The 22,970-nt window shown below is 53.6% G+C and overlaps 2 protein-coding genes across 2 annotated transcripts; one reads left to right on the plus strand and one right to left on the minus strand.

Annotated features, from left to right (window-relative positions):
- Positions 1–354: 354 nt before the first annotated feature.
- COCSUDRAFT_59606 (hypothetical protein) lies at positions 355–4,643 on the minus strand (the record flags this gene model as incomplete). Its single annotated transcript, XM_005643610.1, has 10 exons — positions 355–534; positions 834–1,005; positions 1,353–1,527; positions 1,838–2,025; positions 2,393–2,530; positions 2,978–3,116; positions 3,467–3,596; positions 3,796–3,954; positions 4,132–4,353; positions 4,500–4,643. 10 exons carry the CDS (start codon positions 4,641–4,643, stop codon positions 355–357), a joined length of 1,647 nt encoding a protein of 548 aa, XP_005643667.1.
- A 763-nt stretch (positions 4,644–5,406) lies between these two features.
- Positions 5,407–22,814, plus strand: COCSUDRAFT_67978 (hypothetical protein; the record flags this gene model as incomplete). The annotated part of the gene is made up of 37 exons (XM_005643611.1): positions 5,407–5,585; positions 5,857–5,965; positions 6,078–6,207; positions 6,413–6,558; positions 6,670–6,860; positions 7,319–7,495; positions 7,779–7,978; positions 8,096–8,166; positions 8,570–8,665; positions 8,811–8,939; positions 9,183–9,329; positions 9,761–9,912; positions 10,385–10,631; positions 11,024–11,155; positions 11,384–11,596; positions 11,772–12,008; positions 12,257–12,370; positions 12,570–12,698; positions 12,904–13,059; positions 13,667–13,871; positions 13,982–14,071; positions 14,472–14,695; positions 15,108–15,272; positions 15,637–15,753; positions 16,127–16,266; positions 16,511–16,664; positions 17,120–17,282; positions 17,550–17,735; positions 18,263–18,405; positions 18,801–19,015; positions 19,371–19,521; positions 19,837–20,052; positions 20,433–20,606; positions 20,929–21,066; positions 21,315–21,426; positions 21,944–22,106; positions 22,688–22,814. 37 exons carry the CDS (start codon positions 5,407–5,409, stop codon positions 22,812–22,814), a joined length of 5,838 nt encoding a protein of 1,945 aa, XP_005643668.1.
- Between the last annotated feature and the right edge of the window lie 156 nt (positions 22,815–22,970).

Raw genomic sequence — 22,970 nt, forward strand, 5'->3', positions numbered from 1 at the left:
TGAGGAAACGCAACGTGGACTTCAGTGCCTAAGCACAATGGTGCTCCTATCACTCTTGCTAGGTAGGATAGCACTCTGCCTTGACCAGCTATTTTTGGTCAACCGGGCGATTGACAGACCACCAACATGTACACATTCTTTTGTAGATAGGCAAATCAGACAAGTCAAGATTGATGCCATGACAGCTGTAAGAAAAGAACAGCTTTCTATTGTCCATAAGTCTAAGGGTATCTTACCAAAACTCGCAGTTTCTTTGGACCTCCAGAGTGGGTGCTCGACAGCTGTGTCTTTGGCAGCACATTGTACACACGTGCCATGCCTTGCATGTCTTGCGTTCTACCTTGAATTACATCATCAAATGATGTGCAGCTTCTTCCCCAGTGCTGAGGCAGCCTTGCGAATCAAATTCCCGAAGGTCCCAAAAACTGGCCCCAGAATGCCATCGCCCTCTGCTTCTTCTGACACAGTGCTCACAATGCTGCCATCCTCCTGCACAATCTCCCAGGGCAGCACCTTATCTACCGGGGCAGGCACCTGCACCATAGCACTAGGCAATTGTGGTCAATTAGTACTTAAATTGGTACGACAGTCCCGAGCGGCATTGAAGGTTTTCCTGGAACAACCTTGACATGCACTAGAGTGAGTCCAGCATGTACCTCAACCTTGTGCAACCAGTCAGCAGTTATAATTCGCCACAAGGAAGTGCTTGCATGCGTATGTATGTCACGGGCTGGCCGACCACCGGCAGACACCAAACAACTGCAGCTGTTCAGCCACTTATACACTTTAAAGCACCGAGGCTATTTCGAACATGTCGAGTAGATCTTCCGCACCTCCACATCCTCGGCAGATGCCCCTTCAGATGCGGCCATGCTGCGCAGCGCTTCTTGGAACACGCTCCTGCGCAGAGACGGCGCCGCTGCCGGCTGCGACTCAGCGCTGCCCTCCCTAGCCGCGGCCTCTGGCTTGTACGCTGTCGCCAGGGCAGCCACCTTCCGATATCCGCTGCAGCACCATCACAGACAATCACATGAAGTGCATGTTTCACTATAAACAGAGCATTGAAGTCCTCTAAGGGCCTGCGCATCAACACGGGGCAAGATGCACCTACCATGCAGGAGAAGCTCTTGTTGATCACAACAATGTGAGTGTGCTGCTCCCCACAGGATCCGTAGCAGGAAAGGAAGTGTTTCACTTGCTGCTGCATTGTGCGGTTGCAGTTGGATCAAGCCTTTGGGTCTGCAAAATGGAGGGTTTGGCTGCACAGCTACCTTGGCAAGAGGGGCTCAATTGAATCATTTAACATGAGGCTTGAGACTGGCTGCAGAGCTGTGACTGGGACAGGCGCTCACTCGAGCCACTTGACGCGAGGCTTGTGCAGGGAGCCTTCCACCGCGATGGGCAGCATGGCTTCGCGGGGGAGGCCCTTCAGCCCCAGCCGTGAGAGGGAGGCTGCTGGGAATCCCAGCCACATGCTAATCTGGTCGCTCTTCACGTCCACCTCCCCCCAGGTGGCCAGGTGCAGCCCTGCATCAATTTCATTATTTGGTTTTAATTAATTGATTATTTGGTTAATTGATTGATTAGTTGACATTCTTGAAGACACTCAAGCAAGCTGCTCTGAGATCTCTCCTCCCACCTCCATCAATCATCTCATTCACCAACCCTGCATGTGAGGGGCATTCTGAACATGTTCCTCCCGAAGGCTGCCAAGTAAGCACAAAGATATTCACCGAGCGCAACGTATGCACTTCACCAGGATAGCAGGCGCAGAGCTTGTTCTGGTACAGTATCCTAGGGTTCTGAGGTATTTGGAGGGGAAGGAGGCAACACGCACCACGGCTGGCCCCGCCCACAAGCACATCCAGTCGCTGGGTCTGCAGAGCGCCACTGCCGAGCAGGTCCACACAGATGGCCGACGTCTGCGCCTGCAGCAGTGAGCCACGTGCGCGCACGCCCCCGCTGCCCTGGCTTGCCAGGAACTCTATCGCCTTGCCCAGCAGCGGCCCCCGGCCCACCTTCAGCCTGCCAGGCACCTCAACTCATCATTTCTTGAATGCAATATTCACGACTATGATGTCATCATATCCTGCAGTGTCAGTTCTTTGGATAAACTCGTCGGACGCTATCGCGCAGGACAGCCCTTGATACTGCCAGCACATATTCCTCCTTTGACAGGGGCTTTGCCTGAGCTGGATGAGGTGCCACAACAGCATGATGGATGAGGCCTGACCTCAAAAGCCGGCACAAGCTATGTGTTTGTGTGGCAGCAGGACAGAGAGACATCACTTTTAGGGCTCTCAGCGCCTTTGCCAAGGCAGCAAAAGGCTCTGATGGATTGCTCGGTATGCAATGGGTGGCGGCTGTTGGGAGAGCATGGAAGACTATTGACCTGAGGGGCTCCACGCGCACTGCCACGCGCTCAGCGGGCAGCTCCATCTTATCAGGTGTGGCGCTGACGGAGACGAGTCCACCCTCTTCCACAGCCGCCACGTCAGCCAGCAGCGGTGCCACCTTGGCAAAACCGTACCTGCAAACAAGATTTGAATTCCTTACTTTCTTGTACCTTGAGGAGAGTCTGCTCCTTTTTTTTGCGAAGATACAGTACCGTAGTATTGGTAGCTCTGGCACCCTCAACACATTTTAGGCCGTAGATCACTGCATGGGATGCAGCGAAATTGTGTTGGCCGTATGTTCATTTCTGAGACAGGTCATCGCTGACCTGGACTTCTGAGATCAAGCGAATACTGCGCTGCATGGATTCCACATTGCTGTGAACGGGCAGCCAGGGCTGATCGGAGCTGTCACTTCACTGACACTCTACATTGTGGACTGGGGCTCCAGGCTTTTGCTGATGCTGATGTGCACACAGTGCCCAGATTTCAAGTATCTCAGGAACAGCCATGCCGGCGAAAAACATACACGAGTAAAGTAGCTAATGGCAAATTGCTGGTAAAAGAGAGTGGGAGGTGCACACTTGGCCAGTGCAGGCGTGTAGGCGAAGGATGCAGTGATGGGTTCTCGAAGGATGATGCCATCGGCTGTGCGCCAGCCGCTGAGCTGTGCATTGATGTGCTGGCTGGCCACCTTGATAACAGTCGGCTCCAACGGCTTGCCTGCATGCAGCCAATGTCAACAATTTCTGCCCAGCACTCTTCAAGGATGTCCCCTAAGGGGTTTGAACCCTCGCAGTTGCCTTGCAAAGGCAACGCATCCAGCAGGAGGTGCCGGAATGAGGTGAAGGGAGCGCTCTTTGCATGCCAATCATGGAAAGAACCCAGTCTTCTTCTGTTGCTGTGCAATACCGAGAGCTATGGTGTATGCGCATGCTGTGATGGTGCTGTTGTATGATCTTTTTGGAACAACTCATGCCTGCCTTTCTGCAGGTTACTAGAGGGCTTTGGGCGACAAGACCAGGGACGACATGCCCCCTTTGTGGTGACAGAGACTGTTGCAGCATGCGCACCAATGTTGCGGGACCTGGGAGGCTTGGGTGTGTTGTCCACCCAGCCGGCTTCAATGTCATAGTCGGGGCCATCGGCCTTCAGCTGCTTTGCTCCCACAATGGCAGTCAGGTGGAGATCATTGCCCACCACCTGTGCCGAGTAGACACTGTCTTGCAACTCAAAATCACAACAAAGTACCAAACTGTTTGGTTCTTACGCATGGGTTGCAAAGCTGTTTGCAGTGATGACGGCCTCCATTTCTCGGATGATACTTCGTACTATCAAACAGAAAAGAAAGCATTCAGCCATGCAAACTGCGATTGTCAGTGCAGAAGCTTTGGTAGCAGACCTCCTTAGCGGCACAGGGAAGGCCATGGATGATGCCGCCGGAGACGTAGAGGTGCCCGGACAGAAACTTGCCCTCAGCCGCAAACCTCACATCCTCACTCCCAACTTTGGCCTTGACCCCTCCTGGGGTGTCCGCCCGTGCAAGGGGCGCAGCTTTGCCCTGCAACAGCACATCACTCTCATCACCTATGATCCCAGGCTTCTCCCCTATGCACATGCAATGCAACGCAATATCTTCAACAGCCGCTCCTATGTAATAGTGTGTCATGTAGGTCAGAGATAATTTTTACATGCAAAGCGTCGGTTTCTGTGGAAGTTTCTTTTATCGGCAGTTCACCTGGGCGACTTGCTGCAGTCTGAGCTCCCCTTCCTCGGTCAAGGAGCCATCCACACGCGGACTGCTGACCACAACCTCGTACTCGCGGCCCCTGGCAATTTCCCACAGCGACGCAGAGGACCTGATGCTGGGCACCTCTACCACTGCGCTGCCGCCAGCTTCTGACAAGTCACCCCACTCCACATGCTCGATATTGACAGGCTTCCTCCATCCAAGGCTGGCCTGCAAGCAATAGCAATCTTGTTAGTCAAGCGATGGCAGTATCATGTGTGCTCTGTCCTTTGGTGACTGCAGGGACTGAAACCTCTGGTGCCTTGTCTTGCATGTTTAAAGTTTTCAAGGAGTGCATGCGCAGGTGGGCAGCAGACCTGCTTGACTGCAACTGTGCCTGGTACAAAACGGTTTGCGACCGCCAGTGCAGAGCGCAGGCCTGCCTTGGTTGACAGAATGGACGGCAGAGCCACAACAAATGCCGCGAGCACCAGAGCGAGGCCTCCTGCAACCTTTGCCATGTCCCAGGCGAAGCGTTGCAGCCTTGACTTGGGTCTGCCACGTGATGAGTCATTGGGAAATGCTGAAGCAGAGCAGATCCATGTTCTGCTTCCATAGTGCTTTCCTTGAAAACCCTTCAAATTGGCTGCCCCTCGTTTTTGCTGTGGTAGCCCACAAGGCACGCGGCCGGGGAAGGGGGTCACAAAGATGCCAACAGAAGGCTTTGCAATAATTTGACGCAAATTTCTGACAGATCCGTTTGGCATGCCCAAGTAGATGCTTGGGGCATGCCGGCAGTTGATACTTCGCGATGAAGCCAGGTGTCCTTGGCAAACAAGATCAAGAACTTGACTTGTACGCATTATTTTTAAACACTGTTTACGATACATTATCAGGTGTGCCCAAGCTTCTCAATAGTGTTTGAAGTTAATGCAATTCGTGATCACTGAGGTCCACCCGTAAAACTCTGATGCTGTCATCCTCGATGTGTCGTTGTTGGAGAAGACGCCTCGATGTGACCAGACAACCTTCCTATTCAAAGTTTTGCGACAATTGAAGCAAACGCAGAGAGGAAATCGACCGCTGCATGGCAGCTTCTTCTGGCTCCCTTGCATGCTGCATGCGGCGTTCCTGCCCATTTCTATCTGGGACATTCCAATGATTCATATCTCGTGATTGCTACATAACACCTGTAACACAACGGAATTCTTATGATTGGCCAAAATTCTGTGAAAGTGGCAACTCTACACAAATACATCCTTGTCTGATCACGGCTACAGGCGAATGGCAGTAGCCTGGGAGAATTGGCTACCTGGCCCTGTGGCCACGGCAACAACGGATGAGGAGCAGGGCCGAACCAGATTGATTTTTGAGGCCATTAGGGACGAATGGAACCGCAACAAAAATGCAGCTCCACCAGTTCGGAGTCAAAGTACTCTGAAGTGGATTTCCATCGTGCACAGGTGAGTCTTGTTGATCCCATTCTGTTGTCGTCTATAACAAAGTATAAATAGTGCGGCTGTAGGAGTCACCTACAATCCGTAAACGATGCTGACATGCAATTCTGCAACTTTTCGTAGCTACCATCAAGCGTGCTTCCTTGTAGAGGAGATAGTACCCACAAAACCTGTAAAATGCCCGCATGATACTTTAGTCAATATGGCCTCTGCATTTCTATTATCAATGAATCGACAATGCATGTGTCAAAAATACGCATTGCACTGTGACTCGCAGCTCTGGCATCCTGCACAAGGGACAGCAACCCACCACTGAGGTGGCAGATCTGATCTTGTCGACACTGCTGGAAATTATTTGGAACTCGCCACATGACTCTGCAGCACAGGTAATTCACTAGTATCTGTAGTTATTTTCAGGTGTTAATCAACAACACCTGCGCACCTTTTCTGCAGATGGTCCACAAGTACATCTGACATCCTGGTGTTTGCGTGGATCAGATCCGGTGGATCAATGTGTTGAACAAGCTGCTGACCAAGATCTGGACCAAGATCAGCATCACTGTGCCCTGGCGGCCCTTCTACGAGAAGATCAATGCTGTCTACGTGGAACCAATGACTACCTTCTCAGGTGAGCCCTGACTTGATGACTTCCAGACACAGCTATGCAAAGGTTGCGCTGGTGTTCCATCTGAGCTCATCATTTCAGTATTCGATTTGCATAGCAAAAAGTCCCATGATTTAATAATGTCGGCATCAGCATTTTTCTCGATACTTACTTGCTGGAAGGGATGCTTTGGGCATGGGCAAACATAAGAATTGCATCTGCTGCTCAGGTGCGTCGGTCGTGGAGGGTCAGAAGGAGTACACTCTGAAGCTGGTGCGCCATGTGCGTCGCTTCTTCTCCAAGGAGGCACCTCTGGAAATTTGGTCGGAGTTCAGGCCCAAGATGGAGAATCTGCACTCATCTGATGCCATGGAGGTAAGCTGTGCTTCATAACGAGGACAATAACGCAGTTGATTCAGAGCTGTGTGCTGCATAATGAACTAGCCAAATATTCATATATGGGCTCAAGAGAATGTGTGTCTGTAGGCGCTGGGCTGGCTGTCTCTCCTCTTGCCTGTGACCCAAGTGAAGCAAGGCGGCGCGCATTGGAATCAGTGGCTGGGGGAGTGGATGGCGCTGTGGGGCTCGCTGTCTCACAATGCATACTGGGACACGCTGTGGATGGGCCTGATCAGCCGACTGGCAAAGCTGGACAAGAATGGCAAGAATCCTCATAAGTAACTCAAATTCTGTATAGATGACAATGTTGTGTGCATTCGCATCGTCCCTGGACCATGCATGTGTAGAAATAGGCTGACAGACCAGACATATCTTTGCAGGTGTGATTGACTGGTCTCCACACATCCAGGAGCTCTTCACACACATCCAGTGGTCCTTCCAGGTGCCTGTGGGCTCTGCTGTGGCTCATTCCCCCATACGTGAGTCCTCCTTTCTACGTCATGATACCCAGTACCCTTGCGACCCAGTCACATCTTACCTGTAAACATGCATTGTCAAGGATGCTGTCACCTTTCTTCACCATCATATCAACGCCTTCAAACCCTGCTCATTATTTATCTTCAGGCATGCGTGGTCGAGGATGCTGTGATGTGATGTGCATGCCAGCACTCTGAAGATAGCGTCTTGAGTGGAAAATTGTCGGATGCACAGGGATGAACCTCCCGGGCATCTGCAGAGCGTTGTTTGACAGCGAGCTGAGGCACAGCGCCCAGGAAGGGGCAGGGCCTCGGCTCATTGTCATGCTCCTTGGACGGGTGCCAGCAAAGGATGGCAGCGGCGACTTAGTCATGCCCTACCTGCAGCGTCTGGCCAACCTCCTGGAGAGCTATTTCCACCCCTCCAATACTGGCCAGTGAGTGTTCCTCCCTCCTCTCCTGCATCATATAGGCTGCTGTGCCGTCATGACTGTGCGTTAGACACTCTCCGTGCTAGGCCAGGGCTGTTGAGAGCCTGCGATTGTGTTTGGCGTGCGCTGTCTGTTAGCACGAAATTGGGTTCTTTCCCACAGCTGAAAGTCGTAGTCAAAGTATGATTTCTCTTCTGTATGTGAATGTGCATGCATGCTTCTTGAAAGCGGCGTCCTGAGAGGGTTGCTCTGAGTAATGGTGTGACAAATGCTGTGTCACCCATGCCAGGTGGACAGGCTCGCTGGCATCCTTCCTGAGCGCCCTGAAGAAGAACTTTGTGCTGCGCATCAACGCCGAGAACTCTCCACGGGGTGTGAACGAGGATGTGTACCTGGATGAGGATGGAGCAGAGGAAGCAGCAGATGGGGCTGAAGATGAGACAAAGGAAGACGAGGATGCTGACGTGGACATTGAGAGCACCGTGGAAGGTGCACCCTTCTGCATTTGGATTGATAGAAAGCAGTTTGCTGCCCACATTCTCAAATGACAAAGGACTCAGGAGTGCTTGAAAGTATGGCTGAGACGTTTGAGCTGCACCTGTGCAGCAGTGGCTGGAGCTGAGGCACCAGAGCACAGGGAGCCGCTAAGCAAGGAACTGCAGCGCAGCTTTGCAAGCGTCATCTTGCAACTGGCCAGCAAGGCCCAGTACTCCAAGGCAAGTCACAGCTGATCTTTGTCGCACTGCTGCGGCGAATTCCTGCCAATGTCACTGGACTGACAGCGCCTTGAGACCCCCATCAGATTGACTATCTTTTGGTGTCCCATGCCTGCATGTGATTGTACTCAAGCTTTGGTGACTAGCTAAGTAGCTCCTTGAATGAAGGTGAGTGTGAGCAATCCATGCCGCATGGCAACCAGCTAGCAACCATCTCATTGGTTTAACGATTACCCATAGAATATTTGTCTGTCAAAGTTTTCTGCCAGTTCCTACAAGACCATCATGGTGTTTGCGTGATATTTTATACATATTTTAAATATTTTTAGGATTTTCGTGATTTTGTGTGAGTGTGTGTGTCCAGGATCGCCACATGGTCAGGGCAGCCTGCGATGCAATCGCTGTGATGGCTTACATCATCCCTGATGTCATCCTGCCTCTGGTGTATGAGCGATTCCAGGTGTGCCAGATGATCTCCTTCTGAATCTAGATTCATGCTGGCGAAGAGGATTGCCATGCTCGTGCATGAGTGATGTCACCAGGTGCAATGGCTGTGAAGAGGTTAAATGTCAATTTAGTCTTGACCAAAGTTTTGGTGTGTGCAGCTTGCCATAGAGTCGGTGACTGCCACACACCAGCTGGAGGCAGCAGTCATCACTCTCAGCAAATGCGTGCGGCCCCTGCTGCTGACTGGTTCCCTGAAGCCTCTCAACAAGGACATTGGCATTGAGGAGGTGTGATCCTCATCAGTATCTGGTGCTCTTTGTTGGCTCGCCTTCTCAAATCTTGACTCTGTGCGGTGGAATTCTTGTACATCTTGCAATATGCCAGAAAGGGATGTTGATGCACGCAGCGCAAGAGCAATGCAAACTAACAAAACATCCATGGCATAGATTTTCTGCTGTGATGGTAATGTTTTCTGTTATATGTTTGCCATTCTTGATGTGAAGCTCTCTCAAGGGTTGGCTTTTTGACAGAAGGCACCAATGCAGGTGTCCTCTGGGGAGGTCCTTGCAGATGCCATGATGGCTCTGCTGCCAGGTCTGGATGCCAACGACGAGCGCAAGACATGCGCAGTCTTCCGCTTCTACACCATTGTGCTCTCCTCCATACCGGGCCTTGCGGTGAGTGTCTCCCCATCCCCTGCGAAACAACTGCACAGATCCTCGAACTACCACAGAATGACATGTCCAGCATTTTCTGAATTTGCAGAAGGCAGCCAATGCTACTCCGGCAAGGTAGTAGGTGTGAAGTATTGGTACATCGTCGGAGAAGCACACCACAACAACTTCTTGGTGTGGGAACGGACATGTAGGTTGCCTCCTGTGGGTGTGGTGTTGAGGTGTCTGTTTAAAACATCAGAAAAGCACACAACTATGTGTTGATGTGGGAAAATGCATGCGGGCTGCCTGCTGTACGTGTGTTGTTGAAGTACGTTACTTGTGAATCATCACAGAAGCACCACACAAGTACATGCTGACGTGGGAATATGCATGCACCCTTACTGCATGTATTTTAGGCAGGCTATCACTCAATTGTACCTGCATGCATGCAGACGGATCAGCCAGGGTTCCCGCTGCCCACAGAGGCCTGGCTGGAGGAGCTCCTGGCGCTCCTCTTCCGCATGCTGTGCAACCTGGAGTCGCCCGAGGCGCGCTCGGACCACAGCGGCGGCAATGCATCCTTCCTCCTTGACGCCTCCTCCATGTACAGGTGCATCTCACAGCTGTCTCTTGACAAGCTCTGCGATTGTAGGCCTAAGTTTTGCTCACTGTTGCCATTACAGTGGAACGTGCCATGTGATCTCAAGAGCGCTGTGCACACGCATGCATACTTCAAGGTTCAGCAGTGTGACTTTGGATAATTTGATACCTCTGCACTCTGACATTCTGATGTCAGAATCATTAAAACGACCTTTATGTCTGTAGCAAGTGAATCGAGACAGGGATGGAAAGTGACAAGCCTGGCTCGGTGTTGGGGATACCTGCAAACTGTACGTGTTTGCAGCAAGGGACATGACAGCTATTTACATACGAGTGATACAGTAGCCTGCCTAAAACAGGTGCAGCAAGGGTGGAACAGCAGGGAACCTTCCATCAGCAGTGCTGAAATCTGTCAAGCAATACATACAAGGAATTGAAGCAGATGGCATACAAATGAGCTTGTGCGCCCTTGCCAGGCCCATGATGGACCTGCTCTTCGCTCGGCTGTCCCCAGAGCTGCGCACCTTTGCCATACGGAAGGTCGGCCGCTTCCTAGCCACTACCTCTCTGCCATCCATGACCGCGGAGGCGTCAGTGCTCGCGCAGGCAGCCGCCACGTCAGATGCTGAGGCCGCGGCGCAGCACATTCTGGAGCCTGTGCTGGCGCAGACTGAAGCTGAGCTCCCCGGCCTGCAGAATCTGCACTCTGCGCAGCTATCCAAGGTACAGGAGCTTCATCCTCTGCCTTTGAATGTTCATTTCCTGATTATGTCAGGGAAATGAGGCACATGTCATTGCTATTGTTACACATTATCCAGGTCTTGGATCTAGGTACGTCCAGCATCAGGTGTATCGAATTTTTCTATTGTGTGCGGTCATGGCACTTTTTTCACCAATGCAATGACAATCCAGGGGACTCCAAATCGTCTCTTACACCCTTGAGCTGCACAGAATGAGAGCCTCATATGTATTTAATGTGCGATGCACCTCCTGCTGAGCCTGTAGCTGGCAGCTGCTTGTGTCTTGCCCTTGCTCTCAAAATTTATTGTCCATCAACATGATTCATTAAGACTGGAAAACAAGCTTGTGACAGGAGGCCCCTGTGAATTGTGCAGGTTCAAGAGGCCAGCCTGAAGTGGAAGGTGACAATACTGCAGTACACCATGGTCCAAATGCGAGCTGCTCTGGCGCCTTACAAGGCCCGCATCATGAAGGTCTTGTCAGCATTGTATGCCGCTCCTTCAAAGGTGCATTCTCCGTCCTCTCACCATATCAATTCATGGATGCATAGAGCGAGACTCTTTTGCGCATGCAACGGAGCGGACCTGAAGTATCATATTACATCACATTGTCGGCTCTTCAACATGTCTTTGCCCTAATCCCAAGCAATGCAGAAGGGCTGCAGCCATGTTCTGCTCTAGTGCTCTGTTGTGTGAGCTATGTTGTGTGAGCTAAAGGGAACTCTGTGTGAGCAGGATGTTCACGTGGAGGCCAGGAATCTGCTGAGCATAACGCTGAATGGCCTCACAAACTTCAAGTGCGTTGACCAGTATCAGCCGTCCGCCTCTGAGCCACAGCCAGGCTCGACAGAGGCTCCCATGCAACTGGAGGCTTGGTTGACACCCAGATACGGTGATCTGGATGCTGGAGTCAGACCACCGCAGTGGTACATACCCAGCCATGCGGAGGTGAGCACTGCCAAGGTTGCTGGGAAATTTCAAAAACGGCAATGGTAAACTACAATTGCCTAAACGCTGCTCAAAGCATGCAATGCATGATCTGACGTTCTGACCAACGGTGTCTTCAAACTTGAGCCTTGAGAGTTGCACAGCACGTGTCTGACTTTTTGGCATGCATTGCCAGATCGCCTTTGCCGAGGAGCTTGTACAACAGCATCTGGTGAGCGCTGCAGAGGAGCTCATTGCCCTGAGCTCTGGCAACGGCACTGCCGGCCAGAACGGCATGAACCAGAAGAACCAGTACTTCTCTCTGCTGTACCGCATTGCGGCCTGCCTGGAGGGCCTGCAGACCTGCCTGCCAGACTTTGAGGCCCCTACTGCGACCACTCGCTCTGGCACAAGCCTCGTCGCTGCTGGACAGGTGACCAGCACATCAGACACCTAAGGCCATTCACTAACAGAAAACTATACTCTCTGAGCCATATTCAAATGCTTGATTTGAAGGGGTCTGTCAGCTGTGCAAATCCTTGGCAAGCCAAAGCACAGGCATGCAATTATGGAATAACCCCGTCCACATGCATGGCAACCAAAGAGCAACTGAGGAGGAGCACAATATCAATGGAAAAGTGTATATGAGGCGTGAAGTAGATTTCTGTTGCAATGGTGCAGGCGGGTGCGGTAGTGGGCAAGCCAGAGCACAGGGAGCTTGTGGCAAGAGCGGTGCTGGCAGCTTGCAAGTCAGCCGGGGCTCAGGACCCCGAGGTTCTGCAGCTCGTGCTTTCGGTGAGGCTCCTGGAGGATAAGACAAAAACACTGTTACACATCTTCTGAGCAATGTTTTCTGTTTTGCAGGCTCCTCATAGCCAACTCTTCTCACCAAAATTTTACCTCTATTTCCACTGAAGTAAATGGTGTTGTTCATCAGGCCGGATGCCAAGAATGGGGGGTGTGAAGGCCATATTTGTTGTGTCTCCATCTGCAGGTTGGATCGCACCTGCTGCTTTCAGGCGTGACGGAGTACACAGCGTCCAAGCAGACTGCAAAGACCCAGGCAGATGACGAGGCTGCCATCGTCGAACCAGCCCTCGCCAACCTGCTGCGCGGCAAGCAGGTGATTTTGTTGCTGGGGGCATCATGTCTCAACGGTTTTGTTATGTCTGATTACAGGCACTTATGTTTGGGGGCACCAGCTTTCTGTGATTTCATATCACATGCAGGCACTTGTGTTGTATTCTCAGGCCAACTACAACATGTGCTGGCCTCGTGTCACAGGCAGGTGCTTGTGTTTTAGTAATTGCGGCCATCTTATGTCACAGGAGGGGGCTGTGTGGCGGCGGAGGCGTCCCAGGTGGCTGGCCATAGAGAAGGTGACTGCGCACAGCCTCTGGCGCGCATCCCAGAAGTCTTTCCGCTGGTGGGCCTCCACTGAGCGCACTGAGGCCACCCTCGACATGATCAGCCCCACCTTCAAGGTAGCTATTGCGGCCTTCCCTGCAAAAAAAGTTGTTTGCACACCCAATTAACTGCCAGTACAGTCAGTGCACATGCCTGGACTGCGTTCTGTGAGGAAAGCTCTTGATATGATGAGCCCGACCTGCAAGGTCAGTCCTGCCCCCTCTTGAGAGAGCTTGTTGAGACGGCTGCCCCAAGAAGGGCTGCTGCACGCGCTTGCATCTCATCTTGTAGACAGGCAGTGTTGTGCAGAGCGAGGTAGGTGGTTATGATGCGCTTGACCTGCATTTCTAAGTGATCCACGACTCCAGCAGTTCCTCAAATTCCCATTACCTTGTCATGACAACCTGGTCATTACCTATAGGACATGTGTCTCTTCAAAGATGTAGTCATGTCTCGAGTGAGAAGCTGTCACTATGGTGGCAACAGGAAACCCAATTCTGAGATTCTTTCCTTCAATTGATGTGAGCTTCTCCTTCTGAATGTTTTTTTTTGCCTGATGGTGTCTTTTCTATTTGTCGGTGTCAATTTGGGCAGCTAAATCCTGGCGCCTGAGATTGCCAATCACCTTCTCAGTATATGGCGGACAAACGAGGTGAAGTGAAAGAGTATGTGACCCCTGCACAGGCTGTCTTTGTGGAGCAGCTGCAGCACAGCGTGCACACGTACAGGGGCGTGCGCGACGCAGCCTTCCAGGCTGTCACGCTGGCGCTGAAGCGCTACCCCTGCCTCACAGTCTCCTGCCTGCCCTTCCTGCTCAGCGGGCTCGCCAATCTGCCCAGGCCCTCCTCTGATGCAGTCCTGGAGGTCATGAATGGATCCATCGCTGACGGTGAGATCCTTAAACGAGTTTATATTCTGTGGTGAGCTCTGAAAGGTCATTTCAAATGCGCACATATATGCAGAATCGGGCCAGTGCACTGAGTGTGAGGCCCACTTCAGGTGAGAAAGCGCTGGAAGGAACCCTTGCCACGCTGCTGAGCAGGCAGGAGGACAGCAGCACTGCCAGCGACTTCAATGCATCAGCTGCAGGTGCGTCCTGGCCTCCTTTCTTCTCTCATGGGTCGTAGATGCAAAGGTCCCTTACTCTATACCGGTTTGGCCTGCTAAGCGAGAATTTCACTCAAGCAATGAGGAGTTTCCCAACGGTGCACACCAGAACGACCCGCATCGTGCAATCAAAGTTGATTGCATGAGAGATGCGTTGGTTAGAAGAGCCTCCTGGGGCCTGTCAGAAGTAGCACGGTTAAGAGTGTAGGCATCCGCACTGATCCGCACGGATCGGGGTTTTGCTGATTTTGGTGCAACCCCAATCCAAGGAGCATGAAAAGAGTATTTCATCAGCGCTGTCTTCACATAATCCTTTTTCCTATCAATAACAAGGGAAAATTGCTGATGTCAGCGCTGACCTCACGCATGCTTGCGCGCGCAGAGGTGGCGGAGCAGGAGGCGCTGGTGGCGGGGGTGTGCGCCCTGCTGTCGGGGCAGCCCTTCTACCGCGCGTCCGCGCGCTCGGCCACGGCGCTGGCCGCTCTCGCGACGGCACTCCTGGGCAGCGCGGGGCACCAGAGCCCCAAGGCCGCGCAGGTCATCGCCTCCATGTTCATCACCTTCTCCGTCGGCTTCATCCGGCCTCCCGCCCTCTCCTATGCTCAGGTATCGCCCTGGGGTTTTCTGCTCCTATCTCCCGTCACTGGATGTGGGAGAGGGTGCCTGATGGACAGATTTGCACGGCAATGCGAAAGGAGGGGGAAGAGGTTGCAGACAAAGGCAATTCGCATGCCGATCAAGACATGTCATATTGTGATCGGCTTTGATGAGTGCTTAGGCAGAACCTGGACACCAATAGAGCATAGACCATCGTCCTTTCTTGTTACCCTGCTTCTAGAGACACCAGCACCTCAGTTGCTACCCCGTCATGCCAGACCAGCTGTCAAGATTTCTTTGTCTGACGACGAAGTTATCTTGTGACAAGTTGGGACAGGGTACTGCATGGTTGAGGGTGGAGAACGCTGTAGGATGGAAGTTGAATGCAAGCAACCAACAGTGTGTGGTCCCTCTGTTGCAGCTTGAGCTGGGCACTGTGCCGGAGCCGATCAGCGCGGTGGTGTCGCGGCTGCTGGAGCTGCTGTCCTCGCAGCAGCCGCAGCGTCGCCTGCACTGGCGCTACGAGCTCATGGCCTCCGCCATCCTCATGTTCCTGCTGCCCGCCGTGGACGCTCCCACTTCCAAGGTACCTGCTATTGCCCATGCTAATGGATGGCCATCGATTGTTTATTGGCCTTAGGCCTCACTGAATTTTCAGCAAAGTTGCATAACACAGACACACGATCAGCAAGATTGGTAACAGCGTGATATGAGTGGAATTACATAATAAGGCATGCTGTGACAGGGGTCAGTAAGGTCATATTTTGGGTCTATGCGCAAATCTTGCACTGCCCTATTTTGACCCCTGGTCCGGGTGGCCATACGGCCGCTGCGAGCGCCTTCTGTGGTCTTGTCATCTCCTTCCAGGCTGGCTCTCTGGTTATGGGACGTGGTCTTAATGGAATATTTCAGGGGGGTGTGATGTTTCTCTGCTGTGCTGTTTTGTGCAGGCCGTGGCGACCGTCTTCCTGGACATGTTGGTGAGCCAGCTGCAGAGCCTGCGCTCCATGGCCACCACTGCAGTGCTGTTCCTGCTGGGCTGGAAGGAGGCAACGCCCCTGGAGAAGGTGAGCAACGGGGACCTCCTGTAGGCCACGTCTATACAGCAACTCCAGTGAAAGAAAGACGCATGCATAGCGAGCGCCAGAGACCAAGAGGACCCTGAAGTGCCAGTTCACTGCAGTGAATCTAGAGAGGAGAGAGATCTATGCATAGCACGCGCTAGAGATAGGAGGGACGGGTCAGAAAGCCAAATTGATAAGAAGTGCGCACGATAGTCCCATTTGAGGTTGATACAGTGAAATCGTAGAGAAAGGGAGATGCAGACATCAAAGCGTAGCGAGGGCCAGAGATGAGAGGAAGGGGTTGAAGCCAGTTCGATGAAAGTGTGCAGTATACTCCAAGCAGGAGTTCATCTCTTACATATTGATTTGATCGCAGGGTGGCAATGCTGCTGCAACAGTGGAGGCGGTGCGAGCTGTGCTCAGCGCTCGGCCGGACTATGGTGGAGCGCTTTTGGCGCAATTGACGCACTCGCACCCTGGAGGAGGCCAGGCCGAGGAGAACAAGGGCGCAGCAGGGTGACTCACTCTGGCGCTCTTTCACTATTGGTCAACGCTACACCACTCCTTAGCTTCTTTGTCCATGTTGAGTGCACGGTACGCAAGGTTGTTTGTGATGCGACAGAGCCCAGTTGGCAAGTTTGTGGTCATGCCATTGTGCAGCTGCATTCATGCCAGTCGGGCGGCTCTATGTGTGGTTACTGTGGTTACCATTTTCAACGTGCAGTATTGTATGTAATGAACACAGTGTGGGCGTGCGCAGGTTTGTGGCAAAGTTCATGGCGATGTCGATGGATGAGAAGGCGGCCCAGCTGATTAGCCGGGCCGTTGAGGGGCGACTGCTGCTGTGGCCCGACCGCAAGTCCACCGCCGCACAGGACTCCTCCTTCAGCCCCATCCATGCACACCTCATTAGGGTGAGCATCTCTGGTGCTTTGATGACGCGAGGAGCTGCTGGGCCATGTTGTGCTGTCATGCTGAGCACCGTTGTTCTGCAGTGCCTACACCCAAATTCCGAAATGAAAAAATGTGGCAGATGAAGAGCCCTGTCACTTCTGCGTGAGATGCGCGGTGAAGCTGATGGCCACATTGCCGACAGCCAATGTGGCTACCAGCTGCCTCCGTCCTTCCATACAACGTGACAGGGACCAATTGGGGAAGTGGCTAGTCTACAAACGAGCTGCTTTTATTACTGGACACGCCTCCCTTGAACTGTAGGGGTGATGGCAGGGCATGTCTGTGCATGGACCAAACTCCACACTTGAGGGACAGCGCCCCATGTATCTGTCTCATCATCAGCCCAGACGAAGCCCTCTACTCCTTCCTGTCATCAAGTGTGATGAATGCATGTGATGGATGCATTGTGGTGCAGAGGCTGGCGGATGCTGCACCGGCGGAGATGCTGGCGAGCCTGAGGGGCCCGCTGCAGGAGGCGCTGCAGGGAGTGCAGCAGGACGTGGACCGCCCGCGCACGTGCGCCTCAGCCGAAGCACTCAGTGGCCTGCTCGCCTGCAGCGCCACCTACCACACCCCAGGTCCGCACTTGATCGGAGCGATTGAAGTGAGAGATTTCAACACCACTTTCTGTGGAGACGCTGCTGCGTACTTGGTTGCATACAGCATGGACTGTATACGACTTGTGTTGCTCACAGGCACAGCGTCTCTGTCGGCTATGAAAGCCTCGTATGCAGCAACGATCTTCACTTGATGTCTTGGCAACTTGGACTCCATCACTCACAAAGCTACCTTGGCTCAGCAGCAGCTCTTACAGCTGAGTCACCATTCCATGGTGCATGGTGCAGATGGGGGCCAGAGCGCATGGAGCGAATGGGTGCGGCCGCTGGCGATGGGCGCCCTGACGGCCGCCCCACTGGAGTTTGGTGACCTGTGGGCGTGGGCCGTCCGCTACGCAGTGTACAGCCTGGCAGAGGCATGCGATCCCAGCCTGGGCCTGCTCCTGGAAGTCATCTCGCAGCCGCTGCCAGAAGGTACGCCCACATGAATGTCTAGCTTATTCTCTGCGGGCAGACACACATTCAAGCGGCAGTGCTATCACGCTTTTGATGGCAGTGACCTGCCGTGCCCGGCCATGGACATCACCGGCGGATTCAACAAGTACTTTGGCGCAGCCTACAATCTTTGACGAACTCGGACCATGGCACAAAGGCGGCACTTGAAATAGGCCGTCTTTTCGGAGGTTGTAGAATTGTGGCTGTTGAGCTGTGATGGACCTGCTGTGACTTGTTTCAAACAGTGATCAGAGCAAACTGGAGATGAAGTTGGACGGCAGAACTCATCAGAATTGCCTGCATTTACCATGAGGTTCCTGGACCTTGGAATCCAGATAATATGGTGCCGTGTATTCTGGTGGGTGTCATGTATCATACAGTTGGCACTACTGTATGCTACATGACACCCCCCAGAATACACGGCACCAGAGACGCAAAATACATGCCTGGCTCAATTTTAAGGACACCAGCAAAATGTGCTTACCACGTTGTTTCATGATTGGCAGGTGCGAGCTCGTCGGCGGTGATGAAGCGGGTGAAGTACATGGGCGAGTGCCTGACCGAGCTGACTCAGCGCGGCCTGGTCGGCGCCGCCTGCCGCACGGCCGGCGGCTCTCTCGGCGGCGTCCTCGGCGCGCCAGGAAACCAGGTGTGACACCATGAATACAATACCTAGCAGAATCATACCACCATGAATACGCTTCTTGCCCCAGGTACAGAACCCAGTGTTCTTGCTGAACAAGTAGCTGATGCTTATTGGCTCCGCTGAGCTGTCACCTACTTCCAATCTTTGAGGAGTGTTAGGTGAAGACGAAGTTCTACTGGGTCTTGCTTGGGTTCGGCAAGTCCAGCAAGGTGTCAGAATTTGGCGGCTTGACAATTGGCGCAGCTTGACTGCAGACGCACCTCGCATCTTTGCAGACGAAGCATGCAATAAACATGACAATCAAAGACCGATTTGAAGATCGTCTCAAAATGTAGCCGGTCTCAGGGGAGTGAGTAATCAGCAGTAGCCGATGACATGGTCATGCATGACACCAACAGGTGGAGCCTTCTGCCGGCGGTGGAGCTTCGAGTGGGGTGGTCAGAGGCGTCACAGGGGTGCCGGGCAGCGCAGTGACGAGCGCGCAGGGACTGGTGGAAGGCTCTGATGACCAGAGCGTGCTGGAGGCAGTGAGGAAGTTCCAGTGGAGGCTGCTGCACGAGCTGCCAGCGCTGGTCCTGCAGCCGGGCGAGGCTGTGCGCTCACAAGTGGCCGGGTGAGCATCTACAGTATTCCTACACCAAGGATCTGTCCGTGACTTCCTCCGGAAATGCGCTGTTTATGCTGGTTTAGAAAAGTACCAGGGTTTCACCAGTACTCCATTTTTCAGGAAGGTAGTACTCCAGCACTCGTACTGGGAGGACGTACTGACGTACTGGCGCTAGCAAATTGGGGTGCTTAGGGCGTTTTAGAACTCAAGTAGTCCGCGCATTGGGGCGTACAGGTGCAACCATGAAAGTGCAAAGGAAGATAGTTGTGCATGCGTGGGACATGCAGGAGCTGTGGGTGCTGTCATTGGATAAAAAGCCAAATGACGGCTTGATTTCTGATGGGGGTTTTGATAATTGCAGGGTGATGGCAATGTTTGCGAGCGGGGTGCTGTGCGACAGTGCGGAAGCCGGCGCGGAAGCTTCCTCCAGCCCTATGGACACCGATGCCGACGACCACAATTTGCGCGCCGCTTTTTCCGACTTCCTGCACAGCTTTGCAGCCGGCATGGAGGTGCCTCTTTCAGTATGCCTTACAAATTTCGGAGCCGTTCCTTTCTGCTACCTGCCTCGCTGGCATGTCAGAAGTCTGAAGCATGCACAGCAGTAGTACAAATTGAGTTCAGGGATTTCTGGGGCAACATTCAGCGAGGTGGTTGTACGAATTGATGTCAGGATTTGCCATCCGTAAATGTTTTTGGCCAGAGTACGATGGCAACGCACAGGTGATCCAGAATTATGACCAGGCTTCAACCTGCAGTCTTCCTTCTGTGCAAGTGACACTTCACTTGACGTTGTCAGTTTGACGATGTCTCCTTTTTTTCCACAGGAGGGCACGGCAACGATTCTGGCCGCAGCAGACTCCAAGGAGGCGGGCGCGGATGAGCTGGAGGCGGCGGTGGCGCTGATGCACGATGCGCGCGTGACGCGCGCCTGGTGCGGCCTGCAGTTTGTCACGCAGTCGCTTCGCTCGGCCGACGGCGCAATCGGCCCCTTCCTGGCACCCCACCTGCTCGCCTTCCTTCCCTCCCTGCTCAAGCTGCAGGTGCGCTGCCGCTGTGCCCTGCTTCTCTGAGCTGCAGTTCCTGCCCGCACGATGCTTGGCACATACCATCCAGCCATTCAAATGCGCCAACACTGCTGGTTTTGCCGCACGGTGCAGGCTGTGTGTGTCTGCTTGGTGCAGATAACTGTCCAGGTTGTGTCACCAGTTGCCCGCAAACTTTAGGATCAACCAGAACAGATGGGAGGCATTCACTGTAAGCACAGGCGTGCTGCGCCAGTGTCATGCCAGTGCCCCAATATGCACATGGCTCAGAAGCGATTTGTTCGAGCCGCATCTAACTGCGGATGGTGCTGCGTCAAATGGGACTAGCGTGGGGTTTAGCGAGCTGACACACTGACCGCTTGCGTTGTGTCGTGCAGGAGGTGCCACAGACGGAGCTGCAGCCGCTGTCGGCGGAGGCCAAGGCAGCGGTGGCGCTGCTCAAGTACCTGCCGCTGCCGGCCGCCCTGCTGCCTCGCGCCACCGCCACGCTGTCCGATGGCGTGCGCGCCAGCCTCTGGCCCACGCGCGCCGCCGCGCTCGTCTTCGCGCAGGTGCGGCATCCATTGTCCATCTGGGCCGCACATTCTGTGTTGATGAAAAGGATGACCTTCACCTAAATTGCCGGCTGATTCCTGCCCAGCTCCCCATATCAGGCTCTCGTCAGTCCGCTGAAGAAAGTTGGGTCACCTTCGCATTGGCACCTGTGCATCGGCGCTTGCGTTTCCACATCTTCCGCACCTCCTTGCAACTGATATCGTAATCAGAGGTGGCATTACAATGATCAGCCGCAGTCCAGGGGGTGCACATGGAAGAGCTGGCAGGATACTCTTGGCAGTAGCATGCTCTGAGGTGGTGAGTGGCTGTTGTGTGCAGTACTTCTGGTTCCGCCACATCTTCCTGCTGTCCGAGGCCGACCGCCGCGCCATCCTGGCCATGACTGTGGAGCTACTGGCTGACAAGAAGCTGGAGGTCCAGGACCTGGCCAAGTCCACCCTGGCCGGCCTCATCAAGGTCTTTGTCCCCTCCCTCACACACCTCTTTACATCTACCCTCATCAATGTCTTACACCGCTATATACACCCTCATGGAAATTACTGCACCCTCAGCCCACGGGTAGTCGAGAAAAGTACTCTTCCCGTGGGCATGCAATGGCATGCAGAAATTGCCGGACTTTTTTGTTGTCTGCATGAAATGGTACCATGCGTGACTCGTCATGTGCCTTGTAGTGCTGAAAGAATAACTTCTCTGGCTGTGTGCAGGGTCTGCCTGAGGATGCGGCGCAGGCTCTGAGGCAGGAGTTTTTGGACAAGGCGGAGGTCATGTTCCCTGTGCGCAAGCGCAACCGCAAGGCAGCCGCCGTTGCTGGACTGGGTGCGCTCACATTCACTGGGAAAAGACCCCCTCAATCCCCTGTTGAACTCTTGCTGCTACAGAAAAGCTACAGGTCAGAAGGATAGATGTGGTGAGGCCAACTCTGGCGCTCTGTGTGCCTTGATGTCTGCATTTTGATCAGTAGGATAGAGGAAAGATGGCGTGTCTGTGTCATTATGCTGTACTGCTGTGCCTGGTCCATGATGCAGCACCTCCTGGGGCATTGCAGTTCTCGTGATATGGTGCAATTCTGTTGTGCTTGAAGACGCCTTGTGGGTCGGTGGCTCTGAAACCTCTCCAGCACTGCCCTCTTTTGATTTCGTTTTATATTGCAGCCTTTGATGCTTTGAGGCGCCTAAACAGTTGCGGGCCGTCCAAGCATCACACTCCAACGCTGCCTTCTCGCAATGCTATCATGGGCAAACATTAACCTGGCATTACACTGCAAGCGACAACGCTTTCGCACACCTCGCGGTGTCTTTGCAGGTTAACAAAGAACGAAACATTATTTTTGCAGGCGGCGGTTTGGAGGCGCCGGCGGTGCAGAAGCATGCGACGGTGCTGGGTCTGTCGGCGTTTGTGCTGGCCAGCCCCTACGACGTGCCGGAGTGGCTGCCCGCTCTCCTACTGGCTCTCGTGCGCGCTGCCTCCCAGCCAGCCCCCATCAAAACGTCCGTCAGGTGCGCATAGAAGTGCCCGGCAACTGACACTCCTGCGCGGCCGGCCTCTTGTTAAAAATGCTTGGGCTTTCAATAGCAGAGGGATGCGATTATTCCAAGGTGCTATCGACAAGGCTGCAGGCTGCTGCTCCATGCTTGTCAGGAGCTTGCCAGAACACCCTGAATGCGTGGGCGGTGTGCGGACGCATGCCTACAATCCACCGGTATGGCGCCAACTCTGTAGAATGAAAGGCATGGGTCTGCTTTCCCCAAGCATTCAGGGTCATTGAGGGGTCAGCCTGGCGGTTGCGGACAAAGTGGCAGGGAGGATGCTCTCCTGAGGTACAGCACTACAGTCCTAGTGCAGCATGTTAGGCTAGAATCGAGGTAGACGCTTCATACAGTCGCTGCAAGACTTGGAGAAATTGTCCAGAGCCATCATGATGAATCCTCTCCTGCAGACAAATTGCGCTGCGTTCCACTCCCTTCCAGTGCGAACAGCACGTTTTTGCAGCTGGCAGCCCCATAGCCACACCTCTCAACTTCTGCCGAAGTATTCATGTGTCGCATCTGATGTGGCTGCTCTCGCCTGGTTTGTGCAGGAAGGCGCTGGCGGAGTTCCGGCGCACGCATGAGGAGGCGGCCCTGGCGGAGGCTAAGCGCGCGCTGCAGCCGGACCAGTGGGACGCACTCCAGAGCGTTGCCTCCCCAGCCTCCTACTTTGCCTGACCTCGCCTGCTGCGTTTCAAATCAGGCGTAGCCCCGAAGCTTTTTGGCCAGGCGCCGGGGCGTACCCGGGCTCTTGCCGAACCCCTGTCACACGCTGGTGTGACTGCTATTGGGGCTGGAGGCAGGTTCCTGCCAAGGATGCTCCCAGGTTCCGGT

This window comes from Coccomyxa subellipsoidea (assembly GCF_000258705.1).
Source record: "Coccomyxa subellipsoidea C-169, whole genome shotgun sequence".
NCBI lineage: Eukaryota > Viridiplantae > Chlorophyta > Trebouxiophyceae > Coccomyxaceae > Coccomyxa > Coccomyxa subellipsoidea.